General features: G+C 43.8%; 1 protein-coding gene across 2 annotated transcripts in view; it reads left to right on the top strand.

Annotated features, from left to right (window-relative positions):
* The window catches only part of CASTOR2 (cytosolic arginine sensor for mTORC1 subunit 2), a 145,493-nt gene that overhangs the window by 87,097 nt on the left and 37,692 nt on the right, over positions 1-20,704 (top strand). Inside the window, exon 3 of one of the 2 annotated variants that reach the window (XM_048324695.1) lies at positions 13,723-13,945. The exons of the other annotated variant lie outside the window; for it this stretch is intronic. Coding sequence (XP_048180652.1) covers positions 13,849-13,945 — 97 coding nt within the window. The 5' untranslated portion in view covers positions 13,723-13,848. The remainder of the gene's footprint in view (positions 1-13,722; positions 13,946-20,704) is intronic. 2 annotated transcript variants of the gene reach the window in all.

The following is a 20,704-nucleotide window of genomic DNA, read 5'->3' as shown; positions in this document are numbered from 1 at the left end:
AGGACCAGTGTTTGTTATCCTATAGCCTGATTGAAAACAATAGTTGCATGCCCTAGTTAGATGATGAGTCTCTTGGAAAGCAGAGGGGATACTTGTCAGAGTCAGGATTTCAGAGCTGGACTATGTGTTTGTACAGCTTTATTTAATTCCAAGTTACCTTTGGGTTATTTAATTTCCTGACAGCTGCAAAAACAGTGTTCTCAGATAACCATGGCTTCTAATTAGGCAATGTGCCTAAAATGGTAGAATGTTTTATTTGACCATGACACTAATGTTTTGTATGCAGCTTGGAGATGAGAAAGTCAAGCAAGTTGGACTTTCAGCTTCCTTTGGCAGAGCTGTGTCTCTCTTGTGATCCCCAGTGAATAATGCTAAAGGCATGCCTGCTCCTCTGCCCCTGCGCTTCAAACACTTCTCGTTGTTTTGGACTGTGTCATCTGTGAATCTGCCTTTCAGCTGGAACCACCTTCCAGAAATATGTTTTATCAGCACAGCAGGACTAACATGACTTGCATAGCTGAGGCTCCAGAGCATTCCAGGGACACACAGACAACAAGAAAGCAGGTGAGATATACCTGTAGCTGAGGGTTGTAGCTCCTTGGGGATTCTATTACACTGCATAGCTGCCCAGATGTTGCTTTTATGGCTCATGCACTTAGTACACAATCAGGCAGTGATAGAAATAAACATACAAGTCAACTATTCTTCCAAATAATTTATTCAGTTTAGAAAGGGTGTTAGAATCAGGTTATGTTAATTAGATCCTGACATCGTTTGTGCTTGTAAAAGGTTTATGCTTTGGACTGTACAAATTGATGATCTCTAAATTCCCTCCTGTGAGAGCAAAAACTGGCTGTTGGGGGGTCTGTCGCCTCCTTTAATTCTTAGACATCCCTTGAAGTCTTGAATCTAAAAGAAAATAGGTAAGTTTTTTCTGCCATTTTGCTCCCTATTTTAATTCTTTTCCAGAGCTCATAATTCCATTTACATTCCATAACACTTCTTACCATTGCAGAACTTTTAAGTTCTTTGTTTAAGATCCTGTTCATATAACCATGATGCAAAATTGCACTCTGATAAATCAAATGCCTACTTAAAAGTTTTGCAACTTCAATTAGGCATTTGCTAACCTGCAGTCAGAGTTCATCCCTGCCTTTCAGCTGAGGACTATTTACATCATGTCCTATACCACTGACCGGGGGCTTTTCAGAAGATTTCTGTATAGATTCTCTATAGCCAGTTGCTTTTAGGTGACTGGTCATGCTCAGATACCGTAATACAATGAAAGAGAGATTACTGCATCAATTGCAGTGTAAATAACAGTGAAAAATTATTCTCTGTAATAATCTGGCTTTACCCAGTTTTTTTGAGATGCTGGTCTGTTTGAAGGTGCTGTGGATGTTGGCTCAGGTGGCTATATGAGCAGTGCCCATGGGTTGTCCTCTGTGTAAGATCAGAAGGGATAGAAGATGAGCAGGAAGTTTTTATTCTTCTTTCCCTACTACAGTTCCCTAGCAGTCAATAACTGAGGGATTCCTGAATTACAGGTCAAATCTGCAGTACCATATTTAATAGCTATCAGTATACCAATCCACCACAAAGTTGTCTAACCCCTTATGAAGCCTCTTCATTCTTTTGGTCTCCATGACATCTTCTGTCAGCACTCTGATAATTTCATTTGGTTTTAGCTGTTGTCTGTTTGCACTGTAGCATGATGATGTCTGTGGTCTTACTCAGTTCTCCTCCCAACAGTTCTTAAGGATCTTTGAGCATCAACTTGTTGTTTCTCAATGAACTATCCACAGTGTCTCCAAGACTCTTAGGAAAGAGGATAAACAGAGCCGTAATAAAAATACAAAATAACATGGGTTGTGCCAGGTTATCCTGCAAATGTTCCTCCATTGAGAACTGACTGCTTACTGTTCTTTTTCTTAAAAGTCCAGTGGAAGATCTTCGCTAAGACAAATTCTTCCTTTTAATGAGCTGTTTCACAATATATCTTCCCTTAAAATCCCATCTCTGACAGCTGTATTATAGCTATAGTACTCTTGACAGAAAAAATCCAGTTGATTTTCTTGTGATAGAGAAGAATAAAATTCTAAAATAAGAACACTTAATCCCCAGAAGACAAATCAAAAGAATTACAATATGTTTGGGTTCATACCTCCCTCTGTCTTTCCCCCTCCCTCTCTATGAATGTGCTTATCAGTTTGAATCACATAGTATATAAATCCTAAATCCTGACTAGAATCAAATTTAGGTGTAAGATGCAACATGCTTCTTCACAGATGCAATTAGCTTCCTTCAGAGTAGCATAAAAACTCAGGTATATTTTCCTTCATAATCCTTCTCCAAGATTTCTGCAGACCATCTAGGCACAGTAGTAAACGCGTTCCCAGTTTTGCTTGTCTGTTTTTCTTTTGGGTTTGCTCCCTCTGGGATTTCCAGCATCGTGTTTTACCAAAACATTCTCATGTTTATTTGACAAGATTTACCAACCCCCTTTCAGGGTTCCAACTTTCCTAATTCCACATTTATTGAATTTTTACAGTTGGAAAGAACTATATCTCCACAGTCACAGTCTGCATTTATTGTTTGAGTTGGTTTTGGAGTACATGAAATTGAAGAGGTTGATAAAACATGAGAGGTGACTTTTCAAGGACTGGCAGTGTCAGCAGCACTGGCATTGCGGCTGACAAGCCCTTGGAGGGTCCCCAGAAATCTGATTTCTTAATCTTTGTGTCTTTCACATCGCTGAACAGATTGCAAGCACTAAGTAACTGTTAATCTCTGGAGCCCTGCTAAAGTAACTGTATCTGCAAGGTATTTATTTCACAGTTGTTTTTCTTTCCTGCTTCCCTGGTGTTATGAATGGATGATGTGGGTTTAAATAACTCCCTGCCTTTTGCCCAGGCCTCTGGCAGCAGGCAGTAGTTTTATTGAGGTGGCACCCCAAGACCCACTCTCGTTCACAAGTTCTTTAATAATGGCTGATTCAGTCTATTATATAATTAATTATTTATTTAATAGACACAAAACTAATAGACATAAGACTTTAAACAGACTACTACTACTACACAGGAATAAGACAAAAATAGACAACTAGTATTACATGCAGGGTTAAAGGTACCATTAATTTTACAGCTAGTGAAGAAATAATATAACGGGATCCAATGTTTCTTACCATCCAATTGTGATGGGGAGCACACATCAAAATCCTTTCCCTCAATTTCCAGAAAAGTAACTCCGAAGTTGCATCCAAGCTTCAGAGAGAAGTCATCCCTCACGTTCCCAGGGAGTGTGTAAGAGACTTCGGCCTCTGTGCTATCTGTAGTGCTTTTATAATGTAAAGCAGGCCTTTTGGTCACCTATGTTTTTTTCTTTTATCTCTTCCTATATATGTTGTCCATACCAAGGTGTTAATTCTTGGTTAGGCTGGCAGACCCTTTGGTGCCAGGAGATACCTGCTGGGCCTTGCCCACCTGGGTTTCTCTCCTATCTGCACCAGCCACCTGTGGTGGGGAGAGGGGTGATAAGCCCTGCCACACCTGGGCTTGGTTAAGATGTTTATTTACTGAAATGCTTTGAGCTGAACTTGTATACTTAAGAGTTGCCAATTTAAATATATATAAATATATATATAAAGCCTGTGTATGTTGGTGTATATACCTATATTTGTATATGTATCTATATATTCAGGGATACAGAAGAGGTTTAAGAGAAAAAAAATTTAGCTCCTCTTTTTCAGAAACCTGTCCTTAAACTCTAGCTTAAAACTGAAAAGTATATTGGATTTTCACTGTATCTTCCAGGACCAAACCAAGTTTTTCTGTAGTTGGTGAGTTAAAAAAGCAGCTCACACACGGACACTGACATCCATAAGTGAGGCAAGCTCAGTAGTGCAGGGAATCTTCAGCAGCTAGATGACAGGTTGTGTCCTGACCTCTTGAGTACTGTTGTTGTACCGCTAAAATCCTCAGCTTTTAAGTTTGGTGAATTAGGTGTTTTATTTTGTTTCTTTTGAAAAGTTAGAATTGAGATTTTGGAGAAATGGGATGATAATTTATGTGGACCATCATGTGGGTAGACCTCTGTTGGATGCCTGTTCTTGCATTTTAGCCAGTGAGCAAAAATAAAGTAGCTTCTTGAACAAGCTCTGTACTGTTTGCAGCAGACAGGAGTGCCTGCTCTGATGGATGTTTACCATGGCTGTTCATGCTCTAAACAGAGCAGAGATTATTTTCCCCCCAAAATTCATTTTTAGAATTTGTATAAACAAATTCTTGACCTAGATGAGTACTCCCAACATGCCACAATGTGCCTGGTTTTAGTGGCTTGTATGTACCTTTCTTTACAAGGAAATGTATTTATGTATCCAAGAATCAAGGACAATCCATGCAAGCTTCTCAGATTGTCTCAGATTACCACCCATTTGGATAAAAGGAAACCACAAGTTGAAACCAGTTTGCTCTCAAAAGTGCAATCTGTGCATCTCATAAACACGAAGTTCAAAGGAACTGCAGAGTGTACTTCACTGACCCCAAAGGAAAATGCTCTTGAGAACAGGAGGTTTAATAGCTCTTCGTGGAGTAATGGCTGCATCTTTATGGCATTTGCACCTGCTTAATTTTAAGCATATTAAGCTGGGTTTTAGCAAGCCACTTGCATGCTGAACATGGCTTAAATATCCAAAAGATGAGGACCCTTTCCTGTCCTGCCCCATAGAAGTGGGGAAAGGCAAGGCAGGTGGATGAGCCTGATTCTTCACAGTGGGGAGGAGAAGGGTATCAGCAGATGTCTTCTCCACATAGGAGTCTCCTTGGGTGGCTGGGTTTGACTTGGGTTCTCTGACAAAGGGCGTTGATGTTCTGTTGGCAGTGCAGAACACTGGATTTGGAGCAGGGCTCTTTCACACAAGGCATGTGCCTGGGGTACTCACTGCAGAGTTTCAGATGGTGTTTGTCACTGATTCTCAGTCCTTACCCAGCTGCTTTAAAAAGTCGCTTCAGCTGAGAAGTTTCTGGAGGGAAATTTACTAGGGACAAAACAGCCTGTTCTATAGAGATTCCTGTGGTTGAGTTCAGTAGGGCTTTGATGGACTCTTCTAGACTGGGACGCTTTTGTTGTCAGTTTTAGTTAGTTGGGCTCCTGACATAGGGTGCAGTCTGCTTCCTTGTTTGAAACTGGAAAGGTGATGCTTTGAAAGCAGTTAGTGGAAAACTGGGTGAAGGAAACGAATTAAATACTTCTTTTCATCTGCTGCTTTATGTGGGTTTGAACTTTCCTGTTTCTTTTTTTTTTTTTTTCTCCACGGAACTCAAGGCAGCTGATCTCTGGTCCATGGCTAGGTCTCCTAGCCTCTGCCACAGCATAAAGAATGATAGTCATGTGGTCCAAGAATCAAAAATCTGAAAGGCTCTTGTGTGTTTACCAAGTACTTTTTTTCCAAGCGTCTATTGCACCTCAAAAGTGTGTGACTAAGTTCAGTTGCTGAATAGTGACAATAATATGATTTCTACAGTGGATAGATATGCAATACTCTATTGTTTTTCTCCCAGTTTCTTTCTTCAATTCTAACAAAGTGGCTATTCGTGGATTAGAGAGTAAGACTGATTTGGCCTTTTTCCTTTGAGGTGAGTGAAACAAGGCAGCTGCTTGTCAATATAACCCTAATTTGACCTGATCTTCTCCAGCTGGGTGAAATAGTGGAGTAAGAGCTGGAGTCACTGATACACTTTGCGTGGGTAGTGCAACCACTGAAAACACATCGAGCTTAGCAGGTTGAGAAGCACTTAAAGAGAAGGCACTTGTACTCAGAAATGCGAGAGTGAAATAGTGTAGAAAATTCTGTCAACTAATGGTCTGAAAAATATTCAGCAAAGGCTATTTTCTACCCTTACTTCTAATTACATCTTATACATTAATAGCCTGAACAACTGGAGGGAGAATCACACACATTAATGTCACAGTTCACTTGGGATAATTTGTTTTGCAAGATAATGAACTGTGTTAGCAAAAGTTTAACACTTGCTCTAGGTGGGGCTCACAGTTCAGCCTTCTGGTAACTTTGCCAGTGTTTCTCAGTAAAATGCCCATGGTCTTTGACTAAATCTCTGTGACATTCAGTTATCTGGAGGGAGATTATGCCGTGACTTTCTTCAGTTATTTTTTATTTTGTTTAAGGCGTTGGGAGGAGAAGCTTGGAAGGAAATACTGCAAAATATTGACAATTACTTTTTTTGAAGAGCTTTAGTCCTCTCATGCCATGGCGGTGGAGGTGGCTGCGTGAGAAAGTCCCTTCACTTATTAAAGTCATTCAGCCCAGGTGGAGGTTTGTGCACCCCAGAGTTTTTCAGCCGCAATGTCAGGAGTGTGTCACAGTTTTACACTGCTTAACAGCCAGGCATCCACGAGAATCGTAACAAAGGGCTCATGAGTTCAGATTAGAATTAGGAGAAAAAATACCTTAAGGGCAAAGCAGGTTCAAAACTTAAACAGTATAAAGAAAATTTATTATTAACAGAGTTAAAAGGGTAGTAAGAACTAAAATAAACCTTTAGAACATTTTTTTCTTCCCAGTCCTTCCCTCTTTCCCACCGACAACAACAGGGAGACAAAACATGGGGTTTTGGTCAGTCTTTCACTTTCTAAAAATCTTTCTTCAGTTCGTTCAGGGAAAGAAGGGTCTTTCTTCTGTTGTGCCGTGGGGTCCTTCCCACAGAAGATAATTCTCTGTGAATTTTTCTAGCGTGGTTCTAATTTTCATGAATAGCAGTCCCGCCCGACCTGCTGTAACGTGAGTCAGTCCCATGAGCAAAGCAGTCTTCCCAAAACTGCACACTGTGGGTCATTTAGTTCATGGGGTGTCGTTTTTTAAGGATAAGCTGTTCTAGTTTGGAAACAAGGGTTCTCTGTCTCTGGAAGCAAGGGTCTTCTCTCTCTGTTCAAGTTCCTCACTAGATTACAGCTTTTGTAGCATCCACTTGCTCCGGTGTGAGTACTCTTTCTCATGGGCTGCATCCTCCCATAGACTTCATGGATTATAGGGAAACAATTTGTTGTATTATAGTCCTCACCACGACTTAGAGAGAGATTTCAACTCTTGATGCTTGGAGCAGCTCCTCCCCCTCCTCTCTCTTTTCACTGACCTTGGTGTTGCTATGTTGGTTTTCTCCACATGTCCTCACTTTCTCCTCTTTCTCCTACTAAGAAGAAAAAAACCTGCTGTTCGTAAGTACCATTGTCAAGAAATTCCACTAGTTCAAAGATTTCTGTAGGATTTTTGCAGCGCTGAGATGTGTGGGGGAATTACTCGCTATGTTTTCGTCGCTAGCCATGTGGTCCCCACTGGCACCGCATGGGCAGTGCCGGTCGCTGCAGTGCCGGCTCTATTCTGAATCGCCCCAAACTGGGCCAAGAGAAGCTTCCGAGACAAAGTCCAAGAAACAGGTATTTGCTTTACTCAGCGCGCCGGGTGCGTGGGAGATCGACCCTCCTAACACGCACACCCCAGGCACACGGCAGATTACAATATATGGTCCATTTCATGCATATTCATTGTTTTCCCTAGAAAAGGTGTGGTTGTGCAAACCATTTCTCAGCACTCGTTATTATCAGTAGCACACGCGGAGCGCAGGCCCAGGGGCTCCCTGGTGGTCGCGCTCAGGAAGGCTCGGTGGGCATTTGATGAAGCCTGAACGTCTTCCTCGCTCTGCACTCTTCACCTTTCTTCTCTAGGCATGCACAGTCTCCTGTTAGCTGTTTCAGCAGTTTCTTCACTGGTTTTAGCAAGCTTTGTCCTTCATTTTTGCAAGCTTTGTTCCCTATCTCTTGCCAAGTTATTTGCTAACTTCTACATTGGTTACAATGTATCTTATTCTTGCCCAATTACGCCCAAGTACAATTATTTTAACCCTTTCAATTCAGCACCTCTATTCATGCAGGGCGCAGTTTAAAGGAGAAGCTCTTGTCGCCGCTTCTGCCCTTCTGTTGGCAGCACGGCTAGCTAAAATCGGCCATGCCAGAAGTTCACCGTGAGCCATGCCGAGATGGCGCCGGCCGCGGGAGGGCCGCGGCCACTCGGCCCCAGCCTCATGGCCCTGGCCATTCCCAGCGCCAGCCGTGTGGCCGCCCCTGGCCCCGGGAGGGCCCTGGCTGAGGCACCTACCCGCCCCTCATAAGAAAAAAAAAAGAGACTCTGCACGCGTTTTTTCCCTTCTTAAATATGTCTTCACAGAGGCGTTACCAGCTCCTCTAATTGGGCCATTAACATGTCCGTCGTCAGAGTCTTCAGGGGATTGGCTCTGCTGGATGTAGTAGAAGCTTCAAGCAGCTTCGCTTTCAGAAGCTGCCTCTGTGGCTTTCTCCACCCACCAAAAAAAATAGACTGTTTTAAACTAAGACAGAGTGACATCAAGTCTGGTGGGTTTTTTGCAGTTTGTAGTGCAGCTCATGCTGGCAGGAGATGCTGTACCCTCGGTTGTAGGGGAGGCCTCAGTGGTGCAGTTGGGAGCAGAGATCCTCGGGGGTGTGCAGGAGCAAAGGAGGTTTCTGACCCTGCTGTTACCAATACAAATCAGAGGACGAACCGGAATAAAGGTATAAATAATTAGTCTGAGATTGTTGGGGACAAATCTGTGAGAGTGGCAGTGATGGAGATACGGACAGGCTGGTTGGGTGAGGGGATAGATCTAGTGTCAGGGAAGATAGGGTACAGGGTCAGTGGGGAGAACAAGAAAAGACAAAAAAGAGCAAAAGATGGACATAGGAACAAGGAGAATAGGAATAGAGTATGGGGTTTGAGCTGTAGAGGGTAACTGGGAAGGGGGGAGGTGGGAGGAGGGAAGAGAAGAAAGAGGAACAGACTGGTGGGCGTTGGGTTTGTGGGTGAGCAGAAATTGGCCACCTAGAGCACTTGCTCCTTGAACTGCCCACGAGGACGCTCAAAGCAGCAAGTACCTGCCAGACAACAAAGGGTGTCTTTCATTGCAGATCACCTCAGGGCAGTGGAAGACGCCAGCTACATTTGCAGTGCATGGGGCAGGAGGATGGGCTGACTAAAGCAGCAGCATGTGCAGCAGGCCATGAATGATATGATTGCAGATTTTCAGCGGCTTTCAGTACCCAAGATGGTAGTTGTACTGGTTTTGTTTCTGAGCGTTTTGTTTAACTATTACTGAAAGTGCCTGTGGTTATTAAGGTCTGTGGTTATTAAAAAACTCGGTTTGCCTGTGCAAATTTACCTCCTCTTGTATGTGTCTCATGAGGCATGAGGCATTCAGTTGCATCATTACAGGCTGCTGCTTTGAGCTCCATTACAGTACCCAGAGCTCTGGCACTGGGGTGGCACCTGACTCAGTGGTGAATGTGGCTGGGGCTGCAGACAGCCCTGTCCTTCCCACTGTGGGAAGCTGGAGACTAAATAAAGCAAAATGGCAGGAATAGAAATACTGGTTTGATGATAAATTGGATTGTGTCCCTGCCTGTGACAACCTCTGTTTGGCAGCCTCCCACCAGCAGAGCACTCAACATTGCACCACTTTAAACATTTTCATGTGTAAGATAAATCCTCAGTTACCATGCCAGAGTGGTTGAGTAAAGCAGGCTGCAGGATGATGATTTGTGAGTTGTCGGCAAGGAACCACCATTTTCAGCACCAGGTGCTAAATGAGTCTTTAACCTTCACTGAGGGGCTTGGGCACGTGCATTAGTGCTTTACTTGGTTTGCAGCGTTGCAGGATGAGCTGTTCCCACTGGGGACTGACCAGTACTGTGGAGCATGATCCCTGACAGATGATGAATGCATTGCTTTCCAAAATTCCATGCTGTCATGGGATCTGCAGTAAACTGATCCTATAGAGAAAATGTACAGATAATGTCCAGCTATATTGAGAAGAAGGATCACCCTTTTCATCAAGGGCACAGGTATAGGGAAGTTATAAAAGCTTAATAAATAAATTAGTAGATTATTGATGATTAACTCAAGTGCAGATTGCTTTTACCTGTTTGAAGGGCCATCCATTCCACACATGGAAGAGATGGGGCTGCAGCAACCTCATATTTAGTGTTTTCTTGCTCTCTTTCATCTTCAGGATCAGTGGGGAGTTCTGGGAGTGGAGAGTCATCTCTAACTGTGTCTGGTTCAGAAGTTTAGATTTGTTTACTCTAAGGAAGAGGTCATACAAATCCAGTGCAAACACAATGGCTTTGTTCTGTGAGATGCTTCTCTTCTATGTTTTCTTTCATACCATGCTGTCCCGTGGCTTTTCACAACAGTGGGGCACAGCAGAGCTGAAAAAGTTATCTATCCTTTTGTTTCTAGCACCCAAGATTTGGAGGTCCAGCTCTAATTCTTACAAATTAGAGGTTAGCTGTGTCAAGGCAGCACTTCGGGAACAGAATTGGGGAGGACAAGCCTGAAGGCAGGAGTCTAAGCTGAAGGCATGCCAAGGTGTGAGGTTGCTGCTGGGGCTGTGTCATGATCCGGTTTTCAAGTTATTAGAAATACCTCTGCCCGACTTAAGGTGCAAACAAGACCATATGCCGAAGTCAATAGTATTTTTATTTAATAGTAAATTAAAGAAAGGGTTTTCTTTAATAGTAAATATGAGAGGGAGAGGAAAAGAGAGAAAAAGGAAGAGAAAGAAAAGAGGTGGGGGGACAGAAAGAGAGACAGAATAAAGAAAATATCACCATTCCATGGATCCCAAAGATGTTCCATTGATCCTCTCCAGCTGGTCTTTTTGGTGGTGAAGGTCCCTCAAAAAGCATAGAATCCGATGGATTAATATATGTTCAGGCCAGGTGGGAGTGCCCAGGTACCTCCCCCGGGGCGGGGGCCAGTCTCTTGCAGCAGACTCTGGATCTGTTGCATCATTTTGCATCACATGCAGTTCTGTGGTGCAAAGCCTTAGGAATGCGTCTGGGGAGCGCTCTGGGGGGTCTTTGATGGATTATGACACCCCCTCAGCTGCCTCTCACTTGAATGTCCTGTGGATGTGGCCTGTGGGGTTGGGGGTTCCCCAGCTGGGCCAGTTTGTGTAAGGGAGGATGGGTGTTCTGTGCCTCTGACCAGAGGTCACACCATGGACCTGAAACCTCCCCCCTTCCACTTGTTCGAGGGGGAAGTCTATGGTGTAAATCTGGCTTCTGTGGGTGGTGGTCTCCCCACCCAAAGCACAGCCAGAGATGATTTTCGGCGCAGCTGCTGGGTTTGGCTTTCTTGTGGATGCATTCCTTTCCCTCAGCCCTGTTTGTTTCTCCCCAGACCTGAGATGATTGTACAATAGCGTCCCCTTTATCTTATCTAGGTGGCTTAACTCACCATCCTAAGTTCCAGTCAGGCATCTTCAAGGAGGCTTCTGTGGTTGTAGCTTCTTTATACAGTTTTTGCTATAATGGGCAAAACTACTTCATAACAATGTTTAAGGCATGAACCGTTTCATTCCCTGACAAGCTGTGTGCCTGTCTGCCCACAGACTGACCAGCTGTGAGAAGGAAGGAGAGGGTAAAGCTGGGGAGCAGGGTTTTAGTCTGCATCACTTTGTAAGCCTCCTTCTCTGGGACATCCATCACCTCTCTCAGTCAGTTCTTTCAGAACTTGTGTTTATTCTGAAGATGTCTGTTTTGTTTCTTTGCTTGAGAGCTTGTACTGAGTTTCTGCTAAGCCCTGTCATGGGACTGACTTTTGCTTTTGATTGCCTGCAGTGTACAGTGAAGTTCCACTTTGGACTTCTTGGATTATGTCTGAAATGAATTTAAACTATTCTTGTCTCTACTTACCTTCTTTGCTCTCCTTTGCTTCTCATGCTGTGAAAGCAGACAGAATGCATTTTTGCTTATATCCATGGTATCTCTGGATTAGATGGAAATGTAAACTCATGGGGGCAAGAAACACCTCTTGGAAAAAAGTGCAGGGCCCTTTGGAGTACGGCTGTTTCTGCTCCATTTAGTGCAAGTGATCAGTAAAATCTTAGATTAAAAACTTACGTCGTGCAAACATTTAAAACCAAACTGCATGTTATATCAACCCACTCTCAACTGATGAGGCACACTGAACATCTTGATGGCTGCTTTTCTGCTTGCTCTTTTGTTTTTTATAATTAGCACTTCACCTTCCTCTGCAGGGTTTTCCTTTCTCCAGCTGGTATGTCCTGCAGGGTGGGCAGGTAGAAGCCAAGCCATAGTGGTGCTTCTGGCTCAAGAATAGGCCCTTCCAGCCATTCTCTGGACTGTGCCTTGTTCTGCTTGAGGATTTCGAGAAGCTGCAGAAGTGACTGTGGGGTTGAACCCCCACTGGTACTGTCGGGGAGGGAAGTGGTGGCTCTGACAGAACAGAAGAGTGAGTTTGCTGCCTGCTCCCAGCCGAGCAGCAGTTGGTTTGCTGGGCTCCCACTGGGCCCAGCACTGGGCAGCCTACTCCCCCAGGGCCCCTGTCCTGGCTCCCATGTTGCAGGGCTTTTGCACTTCTTAAGTGGTTACTGCTTTGGCAGAGTTTAGATGAGCACTGCTTGCCCATTTTCTTTCATACAGACCAATCTGAAAAACCTTTTAACTGTGTTATTTTCCATTATAGAGTGGTTTGGGTTGGAAGGAACAGGTCATCTTGTTCCTCTGTTTCTCCCTCTTTCTAAACATTTGCATTTCTGTTGATGAAGATTTGCAGTAATGCAGATATGTCTTGATGCATTCCAGGATAGAGTAAACGTTCTGTGGGAGAAGTTATTTTCTTATAATCATTTATTCCCCCAATTTGAATGGAAAGCAACATTTTACTAATCTTTTAAAACTGTCAGTTTAATTCTGTGTTTGTTACCAGTGTAAACTCTTGTCTCTGGAGCATTCTGCGCAATTTGCAAACAGAGAAGTTAATACACGTTGTGCTCAGCACAAGTAGGCAGGGGCCACTAGGTTGATGGAATGTCACCTCTCCTTACCTAGCCCAGGCAAATTTCAGCATACCTGGAGTTGCAGGTGATGTTAAAGCAGTCTGAGAGATGCTTCTAGCAGTTTGCATCATGGACTGTGCAAAACATGCAATCAATATTCTATTAAAGAGGCTGCAGGCTTTGTATTGCTGGGTGATTTCAGATAATGCATTAAATACAATTGGGAATGATAGGGCTAACTGGTCCTGTCACAGACTGGCTGTATTTTATCTGAAGATCTTTCAACTGTGGTTTTTTTTGTCTGCATGGTATATATTACAGATGTACACAGCTCTCATCACCAAACAGTGACAGCAGTGCACTATGTGAGTGTAGGAACAGGTGGTTATTCCCTGCAGATTCAGTTGTAAAAGCTATGCAGGAATTAGGAGCAGGGCATATTGTTTCCATCTTTTAGATGGAGAACTGGGATCCAGTGAGATGCTTTGCAAGATGATCTGTGGCAGACACTGGTCCCAGCCCCCAAAGCTGGTATTCTGTGCCCCAAATGGAGCTCCTCTTTGCTGAAGGTTGTTTAAAAATACATGTCAGTGAAACAGAGCTCACAGGCCTCCTTGGATGAGTGCCCATAGCTAATCACTATAGAGATTTCAAAGTGAAATCTTTCAGAGTGTCTGTTTGATTAATGGTTCATATTTTGCTGATCTGAAACTTTTTATTTTATTCTTAAATTTAATACATGTTACTTATAAAGTTAAGTATGTTTTAATTCCATCTTAAATCCAGTGGAACAATCTTTACAGTGGAGTTGGCTTTTTTTTTTTTTGCACAGCAGCAGCAGCATGTTTGCAGAGGCTCGTGCTTGGACATGCAGCTGGTTAGTAGGATTCTTCACAGTCCTGTTGTATGCACTTCCCTGGAAGTCTCTTAAAAGTAAGAAACCAAAGAGCTCAGAAACACCATGGAACTGAACCTCAGTGCATTATGCCGCAAGGCTATGAGGGATAACCCTGCTGCTCTCCCAGGAGAGAGGTTTGGTATATCAGGCTGTCGCAAAGGTATGTGCAGAGAGGCTGGGTGGGAATGGGAATGCATGTTTGGGTCCACTGAGATGACCTTGTAGAGTCCAGCTGGTTTCCCTTGGCCAAAATTTGAGTATGTCAGAGTGAAACCTGATTTTTACAAGTTCACACAGTCTGTATGCTGCTCCCTTCCTTTTAAATTAAACATCCTTTTCTTTCCCCCAGGCAGGAAAACCCCCAGGCGCGCTCCCATTGTGGCTGCGCTGTTTGGGGACAGGCTGTTTGCTGCGACTCCGGCACAAGTGCTGCAGCAGCAACTGCAGTCGGTGTTGGATAAACAGTGCCCCTCCATCTGTTCAGCTGTGGATTCCTGAGGATGCCTTTTCCCCCTGCTTTGCATACGTGCATGAGGAAGCGCCATCTAAGCACAGCCATGTCGCAGGGTTCATTAACAAGGGACTTAGCAGTTGTGCTGTTTGCCTGGAGAGCTTTGATCTTGAGAAGGGCACTCAACAGCAGCAACACCACTGCAGCCATATCAGGGGCCTTTATCGCAAGCACCTGGGGCTGGAGGCTCAGCAGGGAGGAGCTTTGAAATGAACGAGCAATCTTTCTCCTGAGAACCATGAACCTTTGTCTCAGTTAAATGTGTATTTGCTATTTTCCAGTGCTACAAGTGGTCGGTTATTGTAAAATCCCTTAGTGGTTTGTATTGAGGAGAAATCTATGACAAATGGAAGTACACCTACTGCTTTTGACACTTGTTTCTCTTAGTGTTTTCAGTCCTGAATGGCAAATGGACTGTATTCTTTGTGGTTAGCACAGACTACTTGCAGAGGAAGTCTCATGCATTCATGTCTTCACAGCTCAAAACAACTTCTCAAGCCAGCTTTTCCAGCAAATTTCCTCTTTCTGAAGTTAATTGTTGAACATCATAATAGCTAGATGGCAGAAGTCCACAAAACAAGGCCGTATTCCCCATGTAATAATAAAACTTAGTACATTTGGTAAGTTTTTATATGCTGTTTCTTGTCCCCTAACTGCACTACTTTAGTCCAGACCTAACACTGTCATGCCAGCTAATTCATTTTCATCTCTTCTGCTTCCTCTTTGTCCTGCGTTCTTGGGCTTTTGCTCATGTTCACAGGAGCAGCCCTGCCAGGCTGTGCTTCCACGCTGGGCTGCAATCGCTACCTTCAGAGCCCCACTGTCAGTAGTGGGGTCTGCTGTTGCTGCAATAGCATTTAGAGCCAAGAAGTCTCTCTCTGAGCTGACATAGTGCTCTCCAAGCAGCTGCATTTGTTTGTGTTTTTTCCTTCTCCACTCTCCCAGGGTTGTTTTTGTTCCTGTGTGTGACACCAGTGAAGTGCACAGCACACTGCCTTCCCATCTAGGTAGTCCAGGGTTTGGTTTATTTATAAACCATGGAGAGCATGAATGGCATTTCCAGGTTTAGGGAGGTGGAAGAGAGAAACAACAGAAGGGAGCAACTTGCTAGCTAAGAAGAGATTATTTGTCAGATTATGTCTCTTGCTCTTCCTGGAATCAGGTCATTTGTTTTAGAGGGCCAGAATGAGAAAGGCAGAAGTCCTGGGAGTGCTGTGTTTGTCAGGGAGGCTCTGTGCTGGGATTACAGAAGCACAGAGGGCCCTTGCCTGAGTTGGCAGGGTGACGTGATATGGGAACTTGTGGTGTGCCACTGAACTGATTTTATTTCTGCATTCAGAGGCAGTGTGCCTGCTTTGCCTCTCTTTAGGTTCAGAGATAGGAAATGTAGGAAAGGAAATATTTCTGGCTTCTGGAAACTTTCTTCTCTCTTTCATGTAGCACATAGTTTGGAAGCAAAAGTCTTTGTTGCTCTGCCAGTATGGCTGATAAGAAGAAAAGATAAAAATATGCCAGAGAAGATTTTGAAGGAGCACCAACAAGCAATGATCTTACCAGCAGATAAAAAAACCCTTCAGTTTTTCCTCAGCATCTCTTATGTAGTGCTTCTCCCCCACCCTCTTATTTTTGTCTTCTGAACTATCACTGTGAGATAGAGAAAAAAACAATATTGAGAAATTTAGTGTCTGCAGAGAATCACAGCGTGTCCCTTTAAATTTCAGAGAAGCCTTAGTGGAATTTCTATTCTGGGAATAGTTAATTCTGTTTGAGGTTGGGCAAGAGAGAAGTGCTCACAGGCTTAGTAGCAATATTTTTACTCCATTTGTTTTTTATCTTAAGGATTTGCCTGCCTCATTTGATGGAAAGTGCAGTTACTGATCAATCCTCCACTAAGGAGAAGGTCTTGAAGAAAAAGAGAGTGAGAGAAAGAAAGAAAAAAAAAAAAACAAAAAGCGCAAAAGACAGTATTTGTTGCTGTAATGCTGTTATATAATAGCCATTATGTAATGTCTGTTGGTGCCAACTAAAAATATACTGGAAGATAACTTCCAATCCATTGAAGCATTTAACTAGCATCATCCCAGGGTTCCTGGTTCTGGATTCAACCCCTTCTGCAGATGTTGAGAAGAGCTTGCAAGTCCCCCAGGTAGCACAGCAACCTGTTCTTTTATTCTTCTTCTTGTCCACTCTCATTTTTTTTTCTTCTAACTGGAGTTTTAGAAATGGTAAATCCCTCTTCAGGTCACCTCTCTGCACACCCCACTGACCATGCCATCGGTCCACACAGCCTGTCTCCTAATGCTTTGTTCAGCTGAGTTTTAAATGGCCATGGCAGATACTGGGTTTCAGGAGAAGCCGAGCATAAAGTGTAGCAGGGATTAGATTTTGCAGCAGCCATTGAAAACTCAACAACGTCATAGGTAGTGTTTTACAGGAAGTTGTTCTCCTGTAGCTGAGCTGCAGCTAAAAGTACCTTGCCTTTTCCATCCTTAAGCCTTCCTTTGAACTGCCAACAGGACCTGCCATCATGCCCAAATGCTCACTCCAGCTACAGTTGCAGAAATGGGCACCCCAAGATGCCCATACCCGGCCCAGGTGTGATGCAGACCATGGTTTGCCCTTCCTCTCTGTAGCACAACGTCGATGTGGCAGTGCAGAACCTGGAGTACCATTTCCAGAGGTAGAGTGGGCAGCCCGGGCTGACCACTGCTGTGCGATGGAAGTGCCTTGGCTAGGGCTTGAGGGCAGTGGCAGCCTCTCTGGGGAGGGAAGTAGACATCAGCTATGGTGCCCTACACAGCTATGGTCTCCTTGATACAAGGGAACATGACAGGCTACTGAAAGTGACCCAAGGAGGAACAGCAGGGAGGTGACCCAGACAGCAGCAGTGAGCTGCACCGCTAATAAGGACCGTGCAAGGTTTCTTGATTTCAGCAACAGAAGCCTAAATACTCCTGGCTGAAAAATTCATGAGCAAAAAAAATCTTTGTATCCAGGATTTCAGTCTGCACAGAGCCTTACAGCATTGTAAATAACACAATGTATCACAGAATTGTGTGAGTGGTTTAATTAAAGGCTCATGGTAGTACTGGGGGAGGGTAGTAGACGTGTTATCACCAGAGGTGAAGCTGAGCTGTGCTTGAAGCAACTTCACACAGGGATTCAGAAAGCAGGGTTTAGACTCCCATCTTGTGCTGTAATTGATGTAAAGCATTGCCATTTCTTTCCCTCATTATTGATAAGTCATGGTACTGTTCTGTACCTAAGCACTAAGACTGTGATGCTAGTATCAATGGCATAAATCTACATTCAGGTTTGTTACTATAGTAGATGCATCCTGGTAATGAACAATGGTCAAGGAGACTAATGGCTCCATTGCAGGCATAACAGGAAAGAACAACTGTCCACACCCTCCAAAATCACTGTTCAACCCCCAAATGGGATCAGCAAGGGGTTTTGTTTTTCACAAGAGCAAAGGTTTAGCCTGTCTTCAAGACTTACAGAGTATTTGTTTTGCATTAATTTACACGAGAAGCATCTCATGATTACATCCACACAAGCATTATGTACATCAAGTGACACATCCTTTAAACTGCAGAAGAAGTCATTAGTACCTATCATAGTTATTGTTGTTGCTATTGCTTTATTACAGGAACAGAATGAAGTGGGAGTGCAGGTAACTCTATTTAAACTTGATTTCTTCTGCAGGAACAGAAATGTTGACAAACTAATGACGGGAACCAATGGTGCTTTGTGCGTGCATTGGCTACAATTCAGCTGCAATGACAAGGGCAGTTATGTTGTGTCAAGTGTTAATAAGGGGGAAATCCTCGTAAGCAGAACTAAGATTTTACCCAACAAGTATTTTTGTCTGCTTGCTTTTAACTGAAGCAGCCTACATTCTGCCACATGAATGTGCTTCGTGTCCTAACTCCTGGTCACATGAAGGAAGCCTTTCTGCTGGAAGATGCCTATGCAGGAAGGGCAGGGGGTACTGGGTTAAAGCAGTGGATCAGGACACAGAAATCATATCATGTGTGATCAGGTGTTTTAACCTGGTTGTGTGTCGATGCTTGTCTCTGGCAGTTGTTGAGTGCTGTGGATGCTTACTGAAAACCACAGCAAATTAGGTGAGGGATAATTGTTTAGCACTCTGGGATACAGATTTAGGACTCTACAGACTGAGGCCAGCATGATTTGCCTTCTCTGGGGTAAGATATGGTGTACAGTGTTTATTCTTTTATTTGTATAAAGACAGAGAGAGCCTATACCAAGGCTTTTTGGTGAGGTGTATGTGAGTAGAAACCACTCTCCATTTTCTTGTGTGTTGGATCACAGGTGGCAGACAGGTGGAGAGGAAAAATGTAAAAACTTTCGTAAAAAGAGGCAGTGGATTTACTGCTGCCTTGCTGGTCCAGCCAAGCACAGTTAGAGCAGTACACTCACTTTGGTGCACTTCCCTTGGTGACATCAGCAGCATATTAACTGAAGACATGACCTTAAATTTTTTAGTGCCAGGAAAAAGCTGGAGGTCTGAAACCTTGAATAGGTAACAAGATTCACTGTCCTGCACATGCTCCCCCGTGGGAAATGAACAGGGGCAGCCAGCATGGAGCAGGTACTGGACCATTGGCTCTCCTTGAAAAGCTGGAAACCATTGCACTGAAGGTCCTCAGTGTGCTTTTAATGGGGGCAATCTGGGGAGTTGGCTCTCCTGCATCATGGTTATATGCTTATGGGCAAGATGTATTGAAGAAAGCATTCATTACATTCTGGATAGGCACAAATAAACCAGGCAGTACTTTATCAGTGGTATTGTTGTGTGGGATTATTACTTAAAACAGTGTTTCATCTGGAAGCTCTGACCAGGTCTCTGACTGGAAATCAGCTGGGTTTGTTATTATGCCTATGTTTTAATTGTGCTTTCCTTTAAACATCTTTAGTCTACATCTTGCATTAAAAATCCACTTGATTTTATGGAGAGAAGATGTCCTGGCTGTTCCTCCTGTACAACTGTTTCACCACTAAATATGCCATAGCCATTAAATCGCCCCCTGCAGTGACCTGCATATCTTTAAGCATTTAAATGACTTCTGTAAATTAGGCTTTTAGGATTAGTCATCATAGATTTGCAGCATCATTGGTGTGTTGCCAAGGACCCCAGTTTTGTCACCATGACTACTACCGCAGGGTTACTGAGAAACACAAACTGCAGGGAAGTTTATTCACGTGCCAGAATGTGAGTGGGTGATGTTGCACCCATGACAGCCAGAGGAGTACATGGTTGTTTATATCCAGCACAGCCTGGAGGTGGGCCTCTAGAGGGGAGATGCTGTTGTCCATCCAGGGAAAATCACCATCATACTTATTTCTTGTATTGTCACTTGTGTGTGTTCAATAAATAGTGTGCTTTGAGAAGATTGGGAGGTGTGTGCCTACTCTCCGAAATGCTCTAATCCTGTGGGGATTACCCCTTCCCAGGAAAGGCAGTCCTTCACCATGGGGTGGGAAACTGCAGGAGAGCTGATCCTGTGATGAAGTAATTGTAATGATAAAATCCCCTGGTACTGCTTAGTGAGATGAGTAGTCATGAACTGTCGTGTTTGGGAGATTTTTTTTAAACCTGAGTGCTGAAAAACAGAATGCTGTGGTTTGTCTCCAGTGGGGGATATCCAGCCCATCTCTTCTCTGCTATTGCTTCTTTAAATATATGCCTGCCTTGTGCAAGGGGAAGCTCCTGGCCCCTGTATTCATCTTCTTCAGACATTTGGGAATTAAGTCTTTAGAAATAGCACTGCTGGAAACTCTTAAGTGCCATCTCTTCCAGTTGGGTGCTCTTCTATTGTTTAAAAACCCATCCCCATAGCTCTCCTCCACCTCCTTCCACAGCATCTTCTTGGACATCCAGCATGTATACATGAGTTTACCTGGGAGCTCTTGAAGAGAATGTGCATTTGGTAGCATCATCTGGTGTGTTTTTCCCTATACTGTTGATATTCGTAGCTCTTTCTCATGTAGTTGTCTCTTGTTCCTCAATATCACCTGACTTGTTTTGTAGCAGCTCAGGACCAAAGTTGTCCTCCTGGCTGAATCTCCTGTCTTCTGGTACATGTCCTGGACTCTCCTGCTGAATCCTTCAACAAAACTGTGCCAGAAATCATCAGTTCACCGGCACCTCATGGAAGAAGGGTCTACGTTTTGAAATGTCTTTTACAGTTCTTGGAGGGAGAAGGAAATGCAGGGAATTGTTCTTGGCTCCCCATCAGCTCTATAGGCAGTTTGTCCTGCCCGAGGCAGGAGTGCTGATAAACAGGCTGCCCAGCAGTGTGCTTAGTGCCAGGCAGGAGCAGAGCCCCTTCTCAGAGGGTGTTTCTCTTCATGCATGAATCTGCCTTTTCCATCCCATCC

This window comes from Corvus hawaiiensis, chromosome 20 (assembly GCF_020740725.1).
Source record: "Corvus hawaiiensis isolate bCorHaw1 chromosome 20, bCorHaw1.pri.cur, whole genome shotgun sequence".
Taxonomy (NCBI): Eukaryota; Metazoa; Chordata; class Aves; order Passeriformes; family Corvidae; genus Corvus; species Corvus hawaiiensis.
This window is presented reverse-complemented; position numbering and strand designations above follow the sequence as displayed.